Source organism: Aythya marila, assembly GCF_965140915.1.
Source record: "Aythya marila genome assembly, chromosome: Z".
NCBI lineage: Eukaryota > Metazoa > Chordata > Aves > Anseriformes > Anatidae > Aythya > Aythya marila.
In genome coordinates this window covers 21,575,465-21,593,864 of record NC_139080.1, presented here as the reverse complement: position 1 = coordinate 21,593,864, position 18,400 = coordinate 21,575,465, and the positions used below count along the sequence as shown (strand labels likewise).

General features: G+C 34.9%; 2 protein-coding genes across 4 annotated transcripts in view; both read right to left on the bottom strand.

Annotated features, from left to right (window-relative positions):
* Nucleotides 1-18,400, bottom strand: part of IPO11 (importin 11) — a 98,116-nt gene that overhangs the window by 5,936 nt on the left and 73,780 nt on the right. For all 3 annotated transcript variants that reach the window (XM_082782870.1, XM_082782869.1, XM_082782871.1), the window contains exons 30-31: nucleotides 7,090-7,185; nucleotides 5,967-6,051 (exon numbers count right to left, since the gene is read on the bottom strand). In XM_082782870.1, the coding sequence (XP_082638996.1) occupies nucleotides 5,967-6,051; nucleotides 7,090-7,185 (181 nt within the window). The remainder of the gene's footprint in view (nucleotides 1-5,966; nucleotides 6,052-7,089; nucleotides 7,186-18,400) is intronic.
* Nucleotides 13,497-16,876, bottom strand: LRRC70 (leucine rich repeat containing 70). Its single transcript, XM_082782783.1, has 2 exons — nucleotides 16,546-16,876; nucleotides 13,497-16,078 (listed from the first exon to the last, which is right to left on the bottom strand). Exon 2 carries the CDS (start codon nucleotides 16,065-16,067, stop codon nucleotides 14,145-14,147), a length of 1,923 nt encoding a protein of 640 aa, XP_082638909.1. The 5' UTR covers nucleotides 16,068-16,078; nucleotides 16,546-16,876; the 3' UTR covers nucleotides 13,497-14,144.

The window sequence follows — 18,400 nt, the reverse complement described above, 5'->3', positions numbered from 1 at the left end:
GGCATACTAAATGCACATAACTGTACTTTTTTTTATTCCTTTTTCTTTCCTTATTTTACTTTTTTTATTTCACAGTTTATTGCCCTAGTCTGTTGCATTATTACAGCATTATCTTAGCAGCCACTATGTAAAAATCTTAAGTGAAAATTACACGGGATTTTTGCTACAGGCAAAAGGATATTTCCAGTAATGTACATTTATTGATCAAATTCCTTGGTTGGGTTAAATCAGAACAAGGAATTATGGCATTTAATTCTTCTCTGACTACAAGCTATGGGATACAATTAGCATCACATGGGGATTTGTATCAATGGGAATGCAGTATCAAAAATATGCCTTATTAAATATGCTTCCTGGCCTAACAAATGAGGTTGAACACAGATGCATCATTTCACCAGTAAGAGTACAGATATCTACTGCCTAATACAGAGTTTTTATTTTTCCAGAGCAGTAGTCATCATAGGTCACTCTCAACCTGTGAGTTGTGTCTTTTTTGTAACATTAATGGATGCATCTAAAAAACCTTATTTAAAGAAAAAATCTTATCGCAAATTCAGAAATAATTCTTGCATACCGTAATGTATGCTTTGAGATAAATAGAATAAATAAGAATCTCTTCTGTTTTGGTATGATAGAAAGAAAGGAATATTTGAATTTTAAAAGGGGGTGGAATACATTAGGGTTTACTTATCTATTAAACAATACTACAGCCAAAACATAGGGACATACTGAGAGAAACAGCCATATAAACATGGGACTTATCACAATATAAATACTTATGTTTGCCTATTAGTGGTTGTTTAAAAAAATAAAAGCAAAGAAAGAGTAGAACACCCCAAAACATTGTAATTATCATGATAAAGTGCTAGCCCTTCTTTTTAATTATGGTCACATCAACTTCCAAGTTGTAAATCTTATCATTCCCTATATATTCCTACCTCTGTCTTCATAGCCTTTGATCCTCCACCATTTTATACTATTCATCTATTTTACATTTCAAAGGTGAAATACAATCTTTTTACTACTTATTCCTAGCATTTTATAACAATAGCACTTAATAACATTTTTTTATAACATTATTGTTATAGCACGGGGAGCAGGGGCAGAGAGGGACCGTGAAGGAGCAGTAGAGATGAAGCATCAGGGACTGACCACAGCCCCCATTCCCTGTTCCCCTGTACTGCTTGGAGATAGGATTTAGGAGAGGGTAGTTGGGGTAAGTTGTCTTAGATTTGCTTTTAGTTCTTGCTGCTCTGATCTCTTAGTAACAGGCAATAAATTCACATTTATCTTCCCTAAACTGAGTCTGTTTTGCCTGTGATGCTCAGCATTGGTGAGTGATGGGTTGTCCTTATCTCAACACGTGACCTTTGTTTCATATTTTCTTCGCTTGCTCTTTTGAGGGAGAATGGGAGAGCAGCATGGTGGAGCTCATTGGTGTTGAACTGCCACAAGAGGTTATATTCTTCAGTAGCAGTATTAGCAAAATCTATAGTTTTTTTTTTTAAAAAAAAAAAAAAAGACATTTTGCCAAGCAAAGAAAGCAGTTTCCTAACTATTTGCTTTTGTTAATGAATGATTGTAATTTGGAGCACATAACACATTTCTAGTTAGTTTCATAGCTCAAAACGGTTAAGCATAAAATTACTGTAGGAAATATTACACAGAAAAAAACAGGCATTGAAACTGCAATAGACAAGTCTTCTCATAGTTGTGACCCTCAGAGCAGCAACTACATTAATGGCATGTACTACACAGTTGCCTTGGGAAACAACTCTAAAAAGTTGTTTGTTAACGACCATTTTACTCACAAACCAATTAATAATCCACAGATGTAGTTAACTAAGTAACTTACGTGACCCTACCAAAAATCTCTGCTGAAGTACTCATTATGTGTGAAGACAGAACAATTTCCTGAAAATATCAGCTTTAATTGTTCTATTCTTCTAAAAAAAAAATTCTTCCACATAACAATTTCATATTTACAGAGTATATTCCCTGATGTCTACAGAAAAAGAAGGTGAAAACAAAGAAGAAACAGACTTCCAAGTCAATTGGAAAAAAAAGCTTCTAATATTTATAACCAATGTTCACTAATAAGCCCCAGTTTAAGACCATTTTTTTTCCTAATTCTCACAAGCTTTGGAATACAATTATGCATATAATGCTATTCTGGAACACAAATGGTGTTTTTCAATTTCCAGACAGAAGTCCTGTTTCTTTTGAAATACAAGGTTTGAATCCTTGCATAGTTTTGCAAAGCTCATTGGAACTTCAAATCTGAACTCTTGCTATCATCTCTTAATTATACTGGTCCTCTCTAGTATCTCTTTGAGGTGCTAACACACTAGCACTTGTCAGGTGGCAGACAGCAATTCCAAAAATCTTTTGAATAATCTCTGCAATACTACTGAGAAGTAATTGTATCAAAATTTGTTTAGGTTATTGCAATAGGCATAAATATCTCCCACCATCTGTTCAATGCAGCAACACTGTAAGCCAGTAGGGACTTTTGTAGTATGATTAATGCTTGCTGTCATAACTACCAGCTAATGTTTCTAAGCCATATGGGACTTAGTCTTTTGACTTAAATTCAAGGAGTTAAATACACTAATTTGATTTCATTCAGATCATCACATCAAAAAATATTTTGAGTAAATTAAATTTGCTTTCCTACTACTTTACACTTTTGGAACTTGTACTCAGAACTAACAAAAATGAAACCCCTTAGTTTATAGTTTATAGTTAACTAGTTTATAGATAATATTAAACAATCGGCTGCAATCTCAGCTGAATAATAAAGCAAAATAATCAGTTTGGCAGAACACTAAACACTTGAGCTCTGATATTTCGTTTTGTGACACCACAGAAAATGCTGCTTCAGGTAGAAGTCTCCCCTGAGCATAACAGAATTTCACCAAGGTATTCGGGTACACTCCTATGCATATGTATTTTAAAACAAAGGTCCTTCAACATTAACAGTGGAAGTCAATAATCAAGTCTATAAATTACTTTTGTTATGACAAAATTATAATAGTACCTGGTTTAAAAGATAACCTTTCAGATGTTTTCAGCCAATTCTACCTGATTTTTCAAGGAACAATTGTCCTCTTGAAAACTAAGTCTCTGGCTTGATAAGCACCGAGCATCTAACATGAGTCCGGCTCAAACAGCTATATTGATATTAACACTGGCTATTTTCTCTAAACTCGAGGTCAGGGACAATCTTTGAATTAATGTTGTATGTTGTGCTCCTAGCTGTGTGGCTGGACTTTTTTTGATTGAAACACTTGTGATACAGAGAAGACCAAGAAGTACCTGCTTGCAAATAATAATAATAAAAAAAAAATCTAGAAAATTCCAACAGTTTCTTCACCTGAACAGCAAGCTAAACAAAAGCAGCAGAATTCTGGCAAGGAAACATATGTTACTGAAATCTGCTTTAAGATGCTGAGTAAAAACCCAGTTTGACTAGCGTTTTAATATAGCTACTTTATAAATTGATCTTGAATCTGGACACAGGTGCCTACTTTAAGGCTGGACTCAAAAAGCAAGTTTTCCACCTCACTGATTGAAAAAAGCAGTTTGAATGGGAAAAGCAGTACACAGATCTGGAGAAAAAACATACCCCATACCTCCAAAATCCACTTGCCACAATCAGACTTTCTGCAGAATTATCAGTTTTTTTGAAACCAGTCTTTTGTCAGGTGGATCTCTCTCCTCAACAACTTTAGACAACACCATCAAAAATCATACAATTTCCAACACATTATTATACATCATCCAGTATTCAATCAGTGATCTAATCACTACAAGCAAAGTCAATTTAGAATACAAGAATGGGTAATAAAAATCTAATAAGACTCTAACAGTTTTTTGGTCCTGAGTTAAATTTTTCTTGACAAGGTTTCCAGAATTTGAAAGGATCTCTTCAGTTTAAAGATGAACGCTGATACTGAAAAAAGCAAGAGTGGTGGACATGAAATATTTACCAAGATGGTTAGTATCTTCAGACTGTGAAAGACTGGAAAAATTATTTTAGTTGTGTTATGTCCTTTACATTTAACAAAGATCTCAGATTATAAAATGGAGATGGACAATGTGAAAGGTTTTCACAGACTTCTACTAATGTCTGTTCACATCTTTGTTTCACCAGAGGTATTTGTTATCGCATCACAACAAATGTGTGTGCTGATGCTATTACATAAAGGAAAAAGCTTCCAGTGCAGGTGGATTGGTATGGTCCCTGGTGATATTTTGTTTTTAATCCAGTTTTGCAAATCAAATGCTAGTTGCACTTTAAAAGCCCAGTATCACATAATAACCAGGATTGGCACACTCCTACTACTAGTAAACCAACCAAATCATCTGCATCATTTGTGCTGTTGAAAGCAGGACAATTTGAAATAAACATTTGTGAGAAGTCTCAACTTGTGCACCATCCAGAAAAATTTATAGAGAGTAATTTCAGCTGCAATTCAGAATGAATTTCTAGCAGACAATCCTAACAGCTAGAGTTTGCTTGCTTTAACAGCTGTGAGAAATTGCAGAGAACAGAGTAAGAATATAGCAAACACATTAGCTGAAAAAAATGACAGTAGAGAAGGCTCAAGTCTGAAGTGTATCAGGAATAATCATTTAAGTACAAGAATGAAGAGTGAAACAAAGAAAGATATTCTTACAACAGAGGCTTGAAATGAGAAAAACAAAGGATTTTCATAATACTTAGGAACCTACAAAACATGGTAACAGTAGAAATAGATATATCTATATTATGAAATAAGAAACAGAGGAAGCTGCAATGTCTGTGTATAATGTCTTCAATGTAAAACTTCCAAAGACACAAAGGCTGACTGTGTTCAGGTTGAACGTTAAACAGTAGAGGAAAGATCACAAGCACTTCCTTTAAAAAATATTTCCCATGTAAATTAACACCTGACTTGTCATGTCCTTACAAGTTCTGGCTCTTCACTAGCCAAGCACAAACATTTCTCTTTAAACACAAACAAAAACTATTACCAAATGTCCAATGAACTTTGTATGATTATAGTATAGTTTTGACTACGTTCATCAACACTACTGCTGCACTGAATCATTCAGGAGGTTAGAATGATACTGGTCATAAAATAATGAGCCCTTTGCCCTTTTTACTTCTCTTGTACAACCCCAACAATGGTAATCCATATTAAATCTACAAAGTTAAAATTTCTAAATGCATACAATACTATTAATGTCAATCTGTAACTACAAACTTAATAGAATTTTGACTAGAGATTTATTAAAACTTTAGCTAGAGAGAAATAGAATGTGGGTATATTTGAAGAATGCTAATAAAATGGAAGGACTGTATTTAAAAATTCACTTGATGTTTTTAAAATCTGATTACTAAATCCAGCGTATATGTATTTGTATAAGTCTATACATACAGATATGAATATATAGAGCCTTGTATCTTGAGCTATCTCAATAGAAATACCTATGTATATATCTCAAGATATGTGTATATATTTTATTTCAATGTATGAAATCCTTATCAGATTTATCTATGTAGATACCTGCATAGATATACATATTATCTATCTAGATTAGATATGTACCTAAAGAAACATCACAATTCCTAGGAGTGAATACTATAATTCTGCAGTGAACTTGGCCTGCTGTGACATATCAGTAAGGTTCATCTTCTTGCATTTTTCAATAAACCATTTTTAAAGCATCTCAATTTTACAATGTCCAGATTTTGTGAGCAGATGATGTTTACTTTGGCAACATTTTCTAATTCTCAAAAGGAATGTAGAAGCATAAATGTTGTGGCTGCAAAGCTCATCATCAGAGCTTTTTCTTTTTTTTTGATTCAAGAGATGAATTCTCTAAGAAAAACAGCTGAACCAAATCCAAGTAATTTAGTCTAATACAAGTGAATTACATAATCAGTTCTATAATTGATTAACAGATCTAAAACTTACCATTTTTTTCCTTTTGTCTTGTTCTGTGGGAGGTTCCTCATCTTCTGTAACTTTGGGCTCTTCAAAATGAGACATCAACATGCAGCTAAGAATGGGAATAAAAATAGTTTGAGTACACATTGCAATTAAAATTTATTTTAAAGCAGTTTTAAAAACACAGGACAGGTAGGAGGAAGTTTGAAAGTCAATACCTATTAACAAGGTAATACATGCTTGTGGAGATAACAAGTATTAATGCTTAGTCAGATGGCTGCTGCCAAATTTCACTTGACTTTCCTTCAGTGGAAACACGCTTCTCTCCTCTGCCAAGATGGTAACTTCTGAAAAATTTGTCTAAAGTCGTAACTGATGTTTGTTGAAACAGTTGGAAAATTAGCCACCAATTTAAAACCTATTCAAGTTTGGGAGAGACAACCAAACTTGGCCATTTTCTAGTGCATAGATGGCAGCATGTATGTACTTATTTTTATATCAGTACTGCATTTAACAGTAGGTTATTATTATGACTATTTCTCTTTAAAAAAAAAAGCTTGCATTTAGAAGTTTCCATTTAGAAGTTTCCATGGCATCAAATTTACTGCTGATGGACATCTCTTCTGTTAGACTGCATTTTTTTTTTTTTTTTTTTTAATAATTTCCAGTAGTGTTAGGCAACTAGTCTTCTACGCTAACGTTTAATACATATGCTTCAAAATTGATTTATAGATAGTAAACTTGGTCTTAATCTACCTAAGTGAACAGGTACTTTCATTTTGCAGTGGATTTCATCAAGACTAGCCATTTTTGTCTTGGCAGATCAATTCAGAAATTATATTTAAAGAGAACAAGCCTCAGGAAAAGAAAGTCTATTTTGCCTCGAGTTCTTGCTTAAAAATATGTTTCTGCATACAGAAAACAGATCAAGTGGGTTTAAAACATGTAACATATCAAATCTACTGTCCCTAACTAGAATTTCCCAATCTTTCCAGGTGAGCGCTATACAAACACTCTGCATTCTGCCAGTATGAAAATAAAAGTGGCACATACACAAAACTGTAGCATTAACAAAATCAGCAGACATTTCTCATTACATTCATGCTTTTCTGTGAAAAAACACAACGCAAAAATTAGATTTTCCACTTACTCTTTGTATGTTCCTGTTTCAGGATCTTCAGTCATAACATCATACAGCCCTTCCAATGTAACGTGGATGATACCACAAAATTTATCTTGGATAACACTGGAAAAGAACAAAATTTATCTTGGATAACACTGAAAAAGAACAAAATTTATCTTGGATAACACTGAAAAAGAACAAAATTTATCTTGGATAACACTGAAAAAGAACAGGAAAGTGACTAAGCTAAAGGAATTAAACAGGAAATTTGCTCAATAACTGTAAAGCACAGTTAGTGAGCAGTGATTTCATTACTTACTGCTTAGCTGAGCATGCTATTAAGCAGCTAATTCGATTTTTATTTTGATTACATAAATGACCTAAAGTCACCGAAAGATGCAAGTAACACTGACTTTAAAAAAAAATAGAATGAAGTGTTGCATGCTGTTGTTGAAAACTAAAATTAAAAATAATTGCAAATAATTGCATAGAACTCCAGAAATGAGCAGGGAGTCATATTAGTGGTTTATCTTCCTAACACATTTGCACATTTTCTCCCATCATGAGTTGATGAAAAACATACACTGCAAACTCTTGAGCAAAGAGCAGCGTGTAAAGCCAGTACACTCCCCTGCTGTCTTCTCTCTTCAGCTTTATGAATATTTCTTTCAACTTCCACTGTTTCCACCCACAGCAGCCAATTTTCTTAACTAGAAAGGTGGGGACAGGATTCATCTCTGCTTAAACACAGGCATCTCTTGTCACTCGAAATACCACGTTATTTAAGACAACTGAAAAGGGCTGTCAGATACTGTCAGGGACTTTAAAAAAAAAAAAAAAAAAGGACCTTCCTTTCTGCAGCTAAAGGCCAAGCTGGATTCCCCATATACCCACAAAGACACTACTTTTAGACACTTATTTCTGCCTTGAGAAAGAGTGCCTGTAGCATAAGAAAAGCACAGAACCACAATCTCCCAGACTCACTGGGAAAATAGTTGCCACCAACTTCCAGTTAAAAAGAAAGCAGCTGTGATTGCTGAAATTTCTGCTGATTTCCCTGCTATTTTGGGCTTGACTATCAGTGCCTGAACTCCTGCTCTGTGAATTACAAAAGGGTTAAGGCACATTGCAAGTGAAGAAATGTTCTTCTCTGAAAGACTGCAAAGTTTCCAGCTATAATCAGCAAAGAAGCAGTCTAACTGGTGATGGTAAACATCAGCTTTCCTGGTTCACTGCTCTTGGCTGAAGCATTGTATTAGCCCCATTTTGGAATTTCAGACTTAGTTTTCCCCAAAAGATGCAGCTGGTGCCTATTATACAGAAGCAAACAGGTTTCATATATGTTTAATGATACTGAACACTAAATGTGTTCATGGTAGTTTCATCCTTTATATTCTAAATGTGTTACTTAAAACTGTTTAGTCAACTCTTTTAATATCCTTTCACTCCATTTTCATATTTACAATATGATCAAAACTGAAAGACTGGATAAAAATACAGCTACTTTTACATTACTTCTATTTGATAAATTCATTTTCAGACATACAAAGTTATAAATATAAAACAGACTACAGAGCAATAGATTGGAAAAAAATAGGTACAAAGTTAGAATATTAAGCATACAAAACCTGTCTTTTCTATTTGCTTTGATAAGATTATGATTCAGCTCAGGACCATTTTGATTTCACAGGATTATTTCTTTTTGCCTGGCTACAGTCGAATACTAGGAATTGAACTGAATTTTGCATGAAGAAACCTAGAACTCCAGCATTCTCAGGGATGAAAACTGACTCAATTTTCTTTCAGACTGATTTCTTATAACTCGTTTAGATTTTGAAAGATGCTTTCTCCCTTACAAACAGATTCACTACCTCATTCAAAGAAGAAAGCAAACAGCCTGCAGACCTCTGAGAAAACAAGCATGGGCTATTTAGCAGCCTGCGGAATAAGGCCTCAGAGATAAGGGATTTCTTCATTTGAGTTAGAGATTCCAACAAAGTACACCTCCCATTAAAGCTCTTTTGCCTCATACTTTGTAGAAAACACTTATCTAGGAAAATCCCCCATTAGCTTGGTATTTTCCACTGTGAGAAAGGAAACAGCTGTCCTCACATTTATTTCAACAGGAACCTGGGGAATTCAACCAAGAACAGTTTGCACCCTGGAGGAGCAAGCTATGCTCTGTAAGCATACACTATTTTAATTAACAGTACAGGTTGCTATCAGCTACACAGTAGCTGTATTTGCTCCTTTCAAGCTTCATGAAGAATGCCTAATTGCCAGAGATATTTTATAATTGTAATTTTAACTGGGGATGAGGGAAGGGAGAAAGGTGTTTGACCCTACAAAGGCACAGCCTCTTCATCTGCTGCAAGGGCTAATTATGGTCAATCTACTTGGGTGGTGGGGTAACAAAGATGTAAAACTTACTGCAAACATAGTATTCATTAACTGTTCACTAGTTACAAGCCCCCAGGCTTGCAGATTGATATGAGAAGCATACAGAATAGCCACTTCGAGTTACTTCTATTTCCAACAATCTGTGACATTTCTGGAAGAAACTTGAGGACAGTGGTTGAAGACCCAAAATATGGTTCTTGATAGCTAGCTACAAAACACAGAGGTATCAATGTTTCCTTTACTTGGAAAAGGTATATTTAATTTATGGAATAAATTAGGAATGTTATTTTACTTCTTTCTGCAGTGAATACAAGAAATTTAACTATACGTTTTCTTTTTCTGAGGACAGCAATACTACAGAATACAGAAGATCTTTCAAAATAGCATTACTGATACCTTCAGCTTTCAGTGAAACTAGTACCTTCTCTTTCCCCCCCTTCTCCTTTTTCCCTTGAAATGGGACAAAGTTTCTTCCTACCAGAGACTCACTGCAATGTTTATCAAGTATATGATCATTAAATAATACTGTTTTTATAACGTAAAACACATATGAGGGAAAAATAAAGGGCCTATGTTTACTGTGATTTAAAAAAAATCAAACCTGGATTAAAGTTCAATGACAATACAAATGAGATATTAGGCCTCATTTTCATAGACAAGGAGGAAATAGCCTTGTAAACCAATGAAGTATCTTTTAAAATGTCTACAGGTTGTGTCAAGAAACACGTTGGGAAGTTGTATGAGTGGATTCAGAAAAGAAAAGGACACTGTATTTTAGATTAAAACTGAACTGTCGATACTGCTCATAATAGTCTCAGCTCAGGAGGAAGGCAGTAATTAAGCAGTCGGCCCCTTCAACTGCATCCAATCCAGTTCAGCAGCAGAACAAAGAACAGCATAATGGTATGGTTTATATCTACCCTAAGGTTTTCTAAATTATGGGGACAACAGCTAGCTTGGTAAGCAGCACGAGTTATCAAGAGACAGGCCCAGAACCAGGTTTATAAGATTCTAACTGACAACCATGTAGAAGCTAATCAGTCTAGTATCCAGTTCCAAAGATGCAATTGACACATTCATTATTATTATTATTACAAAAAGGATCTCTTACACCATCTAAAAAAATCACTTTGTCTCTAGTGAAAAAACATCACAAACATTTAGGGTAGCTTAAATGAAAGATTTGAGATTGTTCACATTCAAAAGTTTGCATATTCTGTCAGATAAAAATATTGAACTTTTTGCAAAGGAAAAAAACAGACCACATATATTGTGATAAAGTAGTAATATACCTTTCTCATTCTGTTTGACATTTCCAGCTCATTCAGCTGTTTTTTTTTGTTTTGTTTTTGTTTTTGTTTTGTTTTTAGTATTTTTAGTATCTCATTATCTGAATGTTTTATACAAACATTCAGAATTTTGAATTTCATTTACATAGCTATTGTAAAAAAAAAGTTTTACCATCAGCTTAACAAAACACAGATCATAATAAATTCTTAGTGGTGCAACTGCTATATAAGTATATAAAATGGTCCTTGTGTCTGCTATACATCTTCCTCAGTCTACCAGGGAGGAAAAATTCTCATTGGAAAACACACCCTTCTCCTCCAGACATTTTTTCTGCTTTTCTGTTTGCCAGGATGAAGCAGCAAACATCTAAAAAGAAACGGAGAAGCTTCATATCATACCTTTAGTGGTGTGCACTTGAGAAAGACTAATTCTTTATTCTTATTTCATTAGACAGGGGAAGAGGTAGAAAGGGTAGGAAGGGACAAATGGAGATTAGACACATGCTATGAGCAATGTAAATGAATCCTTTTTTCTCCCCTAGAATTTGCACTTTGCTATGAAGCTCCTAAAATGGTAATGACACATCTAAAATGATATTTCCAGGGTAATCCTATGGCTGACTGTAAATGTGACAATGAACTTTACAAATTGGAACCTAGTAAGGGACTGTGATTAAGTGGAAACTTATGGACCATTTTGCTTCATGAGGGAAGGCACTAAGGAGTGCCTTCCCATTAGGGAACACTCAATGTGTTCCCTAATGATTTAAATAATTAAGCCATACAAATCACACGTGTACATGAATGCATCTATTTCCTAGTAGGAACACCTAACCTTAAAAGCTGCTAACTGCCAAGGGTACTTCCGGGCAGATGCACAATGTCTCTCTCAATTCTTTGCTACAGTGAAACACAAAATTGTTAGCAAGACAGATACTAGAGGATGACTCTTCTCCAGAAGATGGTTTCAACTGCCCCAATACTCCTTCCAGACAGCTCTTAAAAGATCCTTTTACACTCCACCCCTGTAGATTGTGAGACTCATGCCTGAAAAATAATTCCTACAGGAGCTTTCCACCTACAGGTGGAAAGGAGACGCATTCAGAGGAAACCAGTCTTCTGCAGAGAGCAGCCAGGGAATACAGAGCCTAAAAACTGAAGACCCACCCCTCACAGATTTGAGTATTGGGCTCGTTTTGCTCAACTTTCATCCATTCTCTCAAAAAAAAGTCCTCTTATATGGACACATTAACTAGTTTTGACTGTAATTATCACCTGGGTGCTAATAAAGTCCATTATTACTGAAGATGTCCATATAAAATTGAAAATTTAGAAATACAGCACTTAAAACTACAAAACCTAGCACTGTGGAATCACACACAGTCACCAAAAAAAGAAAAAGCAACAAAATTAACATTTATCACAAGGAATTACATAGGGAAGGCAGAAAGTAACAAAAAGGGACTAAAGAGGAAAATTACTTAGCCATAAAAATAATTAAGCATAAATAATTTAAGAGTTGTCAGTGTTTTCCTTTCTTAAAAGATATTTGCATGTTACATTTAATTAATATCTGACTAGAAGAGTCTAAATAAAGCAGTTTCTACTGATGCAACCAAAAATAGTTTAAGCTTTTGCTCAAGTAGCTGAATTAAGTGCTCCATAAACTGAAAGTATATGTGTTATGCAGTAGATTAGAATAAAATATGTGATACAACAGAAATTAATCTCAATGAAACTGAGATTGTATTACATTGAATTAAAACATGTAGCAAACAACAATAGAAGCACACAGTGAAGACTTCCGCTGTCACACCCATACAAGTACAGTCAAGGTCTATATTTGTATTGGCAGCAGAAAGTATCTGTCATTCCTGGAAATGCACTGGAGATGTACAAACAGGATGACAGGGAGTGGAACAACGTGACCATGCACATCAGCTACACTGGCAGAAGGAAGGCTGTCTGGATCAAGAAACCCTGCAGCAGTCCTATGCATCTGGAGAAGTCCTGGTCTCCAGGCTGGACCTTGGAACAGCGAGATACTTCTATGCAAGTATGAAGTTGAATCAACATCTTGACTATTAAAATATTGCTCCCCATTTTTCACTGTGCAAAACGATCTCCCTTTAAATTGTGCTGTTGATAAATCGAGTGACTTAAGTCTCTAAGGTGCATACCTGAAGACAAACAGTATTTACAAAAACAGGTACACAGCTGAAAATTTTACTGGATTGGATCATTTTGAGACTGTTTTTTAGACTCCTTCCTGAATAAAACTTGAATTACTGGAGAAACAAGAAAAAAAAATCACAAATTCAGGTTGAAAACACAACTACAACACACTAGATGTAACCTAACAGTAATGTAAATAGAACATTAATATCCTAAATAAGTGTTAAAATAAATGCAAAACAAACATAATATCCATCATTTAAAGCGTAATCATAAAATAAGGTCACTAAGAAAACATACTTTGAAGAACTTACATTTCTAAATATACATCACAAAAATAACTATCTTCAGCAATCCAGCTATAATCATATACATGAAGTATAGATTTATTCTGTTTATACCCCTTGTTGAGCCAGACACTCTGAAATTTTACTATAGAGATGAGAATCATTTATAGACAAAAATTAACCAACTCCATTACCCTAGACATCATAAACTTGTTCAAGTTTTCAATCCACTAGAAATTTAGCTTCCCTATTAGCTAAGTTATAACCATAAAATGATACAGATGCACACAAAAAAAATCACTTTTTAATATATTCATTACACAGATTGAATGTACATTTGTATGTTAGAATGTCAGATATGAACAAATTTTGTATCATTTACATTTTTTTCATTAAGAGTTTCAACACGTTAGCTGTAAATATGCTCACTTTTTTCTCTGTGATGATTAATGGAGGCAGAACAGAAACTATGCTTCAGAATAAATACAGTAAGCATTGTTCTCTTCCCACTCCCCTGCATTTCTTGCCTCCATGATCCTGCTAAAAACTTATGCTTAACTTCAAGTTATCTATGCAATTTCTACAGAAACTTAATACCAGTAAATACTGCAAAATAAATCAATATACTTTTTACTGCATACATATTTGAATCATAGAAATAATCTTACAACAAGGAAAGATGACAATACACCTATCCATGTCAGAACTAAATGACATCTAAAAAAAAACAACATTCAGCAAGCAAATGATGATGCAGAACTGAAATTACACCATTTGCTACAATTCTATCAACTAGACGATTTTCATTAGTGAAAGATTATTATTTTATTATTATTATTATTTTTTTTTTTTTTTTTTTTTTTTTTTTTAGAAAATTGAGTTATTGACTTATTGGAATTTCAGATCACACAAAAAAATCAAATGAGGTTAATTACAATGATGAATGTTCAAACAATATGACCTGTGCCTGACTTTCTGATGCTGTTCTCTTAAGCAACCTAATTTGGTCCAGTTCTGTATGTCCCACTGAATTCTCAGTGAGAGACTGCACTGGGTTGGTTATGTTGTATCTGCCAGGCTGATAAAAACCATAATATTCTATTCTCTTTTCCCCTGAGTTTTCCAGCACCTTTAGTTTCTGTCTAAACCAAATAATTTTATAGGTTAGGAACAGGATAACAGCACAAGCCAGAATGAAGAAGGCTAGCAAAATGTCAAAAGCCTGATTCAGCTTTTCAACCTGTTGTGTACAAAGTACAGATGTTTCTAATGATACAGGAGCAGCATCTGTTGGAAATAAACCTTTTCCTTCTACAGTTCTGTTAACAGGTATAATCCGTGCTGGTATTTTTACTGGTAATACTGATAATGTAGTTGCCTGTGATGGAGTTTCAGCAGCATTTTCTTCATAAGGCAAAGGGTTAGCAGATGTAGCTGTAGTTCCTTCCCAGAAAGTAACATATTTTGTATCCACATTAACAAACTGTTCCAATGTGTTCTGTCTGTGTACCTTATGCCATGCCATCAGCAAAGTGGTAGGGCTGTGATGGATTTCTGTAGATCCTAGATTCCAGGCTGCTTCTGGGCTGGCAGTGGGGCTACTGCAGTTTGCAAACTGAGTCCACCTAATGTAACGCAAAGGTCTGCCACGCATACTGAGGGGATTTTGACAGTGAATTTTAACAGAAATAGGAGATGAAGCTAGCCAGTTCAGCAACCCAAGCATTTTGCAGCTACAGTTCCAAGGGTTGTAGTTCACCTGTAGGTGAGTTAAAGACACTAGGGGCTTGAGCACTTCAGGCTGCAACTCTGTAATATTATTAAATGCTAAACTGAGTATTTTAAGTGACTGTCCCATTTTTTCAAAGGTACCATCACCAATACTGGTTATTTTATTTCTGTCTAACTGCAGATATATTAAATTGTTCAATAAAGTAAAAGTGCTGGAATTTATATTTTCTAAGTCATTATAACTTAAGATTAACTGACTAAGATTATTTAATCCAAAAAAACCATTTACAGAAATCTCTTTTAGCTTTACACTTTTTAAAGACAAATACCTAAGCTTGTTAAGTCCTTTAAATGCAAAACGATGTATTGACCGAATAGGATTGTGAGACAAAGAAAGTCTTTCAAGGTTTTTGAGCCTTCCAATGGCATTTGATGGCACAAGTGTTAAATTGTTACCTTCAAGGAACAAATATACAAGGTTTTCAAGATGATAAAATGCTGAATCTGATATCCGTGAAATCTTATTATTGGCTAGATTAAGCGTTTGAAGACTTATCATTCCCATGAAAGTTCCACTTCCAAGGACACTGAGGCGGTTTCTTTGAAGAGTTAAATATCTAGCAGAAAGGAGATCACTAAATAATCCTCTGGAAATAAAAGCTATTTGATTATTCTGAAGGTATAAATAACGAAGATTGGAAAGACCTTCAAAGATTCCTGGATCCAGGCGTTTAATACTATTGTTATCTAGATGCAGGTAGCACAGATTAGGGAGTTCCACAAAAGCTTTTGGGTGTACATATGAAATACTGGAATTATCCATGTAAAGTGCAGAAAGCTTCTGAAGACCTGTTAATTCATTTGGAATGACATGCGATATATTATTCCCACTGAGGTATACAAGAATTACAGTTTTGGGGAAGTTCCGGGGGATGCTTGAAAGACCCAAGTTACGACAGGTAACTTGCCTTCCTGTGCAGAGCTGGCAAACAGCTGGACAGCCAAGTACCTCCTTCTGGAGGAGCAGCAAAAGAAAACCATTAAGGAGATACGGTAATGCTCCTGTGCAGGGTGGAAAACTTTGTAGTCCACACATATCCCTGTCTTTGTCCTTCTCACTCATCTCTGACTTCGCTAGTAGAGATAAAAAAATATGAATATTATTCATTTGAAATTATGGTTTCTACTTGTATATTTTTAAAAAAATACAGGCATTACTTTCAAGATGGTTATTTCATATACTCTCCTTGTGATGCCAAATAATCTTTTTCAAAATAAATCTTTTAAGTATAATGTTTTTGAATTACATAGACACAAATTGCAAAGTAAATGAACAGTGAAACAAATATGCTGTCAAAATAGCTGGAAAATATGTAACCAGTTGCAGCATAAAAACTGCCAAAATGATGGATTCCAGTAGATTCAAGTTACTGCTTATTATTTATTTTTAACAGTTAAAAATGACCAGGAACTTTTTCAATAGCAATCAAGTAAAAGTGCCAACTAAAACACTGTTCCTTTCATTTGTAGGTCATTTTTAACTTGAATTTTCCTTTAATAAAGTCATGTTACATTCAAAATAAGCAAAAACAATTCCTTACCCCAAATCTGAAGTTCATTATTTCCGTTATTTACTTGTTTTGCAGTTTGTTAGGCTGTTACCAGTTGACTGACTATACTCATCTGCGAAACGTTAGTAAAAACACTATTGTCCTGTGCTACAACTCTCACGTTTTTCCCCTGGATTTGTAACTGCTCACTCAGGAAACTAAGAAAGAAGTGGTTAAATTGAGGTTGCCATGGATACAGGAAACTGTCAGACAGGAAGTCATTTTATCTGTGCTTCAGAAGCATTGTTGGAAAGGAAATCTCAACTGTTTGTTTCTAGAAAACCAAGAACTATCCTAGTTTGTAACTGTTGCCTTATTTTTTTTTTTTTTTTTTTTTTTTTTAATAAAACTAACGATTTTAAGCAGACGAGCTTTAAAGAGTTTTGTCGAAGATAGTTATAGCTATTACTATAAAGCATACCTATTTGCAACTGTACTATTGCCTTATCTGTAAATCCCAGCCAGAAAACAAAACATTCTATTAAACAAACAAACAACATTTATATTGTACTATCTCTGCCTATAGAGAAAAATTGCTCCTCAGGTAAGCAAAGTCCTGTGAAATGTAGAACAGTGAGGTCTGGAAGGCAAGGCCTGAACCCCTGGCACGGTACCTGGGGCATACCAGCCAGGCAAACCCCTCCAGAAAGCCCAGGGAAGCCTAGGAAATCTTGGAGATGAGAACTTCACAACACAGTACTAAACAGCTGTGAATTACATTTACATTACATATATAATTTACATATTCATGTATATTGCAATAATAATATTATTACACTGTATTTCAGTCTGGATCCAGGCACTTAGTTAAGTTTCATGTTAGGACACTTTTTTTTTTTTAAGCACTTATCTGCACAGGTCTATGTATTTCTAAAAGCCACATCCTACGTACATGACTTTAGTTTCCTTCAGTGTCCCTTGTGCAAATAAAGACTTTGCAAATATGAACTATAAATAGTCCCCTCACTTAAGTACCGGACATTACATCCCCGGTTTATCTGTCACAGGGACTAAACACTTGTAAAATACAGTGACTTATTCAAAGGGGAAGAGGATGAAATAATAAGAGATGTAAAGTCAGAGATTAAATGTAGAAATAGATTAACTATAAAATCAGTTTATACTAACATGAGACACCTTGCTTAGCAAAATGAAGAAGAGAAAGCCCATCAATGGCCAAACACAAGTAAACACAAGAAACAAACACAAAGACATTACAGGAGAATCAAGTAGCTTCAGCCACAAATATCTCACGTCAGAAGCATGAGTTCACTTAAGAGACAAAATGTCATCCAAAATATCTTTGTCTATAAAAATCCAAACTGAAACAAAGGAAGCACGTGAGCCAAAGAAGCAGAATAAAGACACACACATCTCAGGGGGCAGATCGAGAGTGCAGCCTTCTGCAGACCCTGGAGAGCTCAAGGGGCCCTTTACTCAGGACTGCTATTTAAAGGACTGTGTGACTAACAGTACTATCATCGTGGCTATGGTATAGATAAGGCAGTTTTAGTATTTTCAACCAACACTGCCAACCTGGTACCTTGCAGAATGTATGGCTCTGGTACTGACCAGAGCCTGAACAGCACGGTTGGAGACACGATCAGGGAGTGCCTGTTCGTACTCACCCATTATGCCTGCGGTCCACTGGCAATGGAGGAGTGACATAACATCAGTCCTGAACCACAGCTGAACCTCACCACATAGATTAAGCCAGCCACGATCCCTAGAGAGCTCAAATTAGCTTTTCTCTAGCTGCTATGTATTTATAAGAAAAAGTGACTGACTCATAGTCAAACTCAGATTCCTTACCATGTTCTGAAACTCCAAATTGCAAGGAAGGATC

Coding starts and splice junctions, on each gene's coding strand:
- LRRC70 (XM_082782783.1), bottom strand. CDS start 16,067: ATGAGTGAGAAGGACAAAGACAGGGATATGTGTGGACTACAAAGTTTT.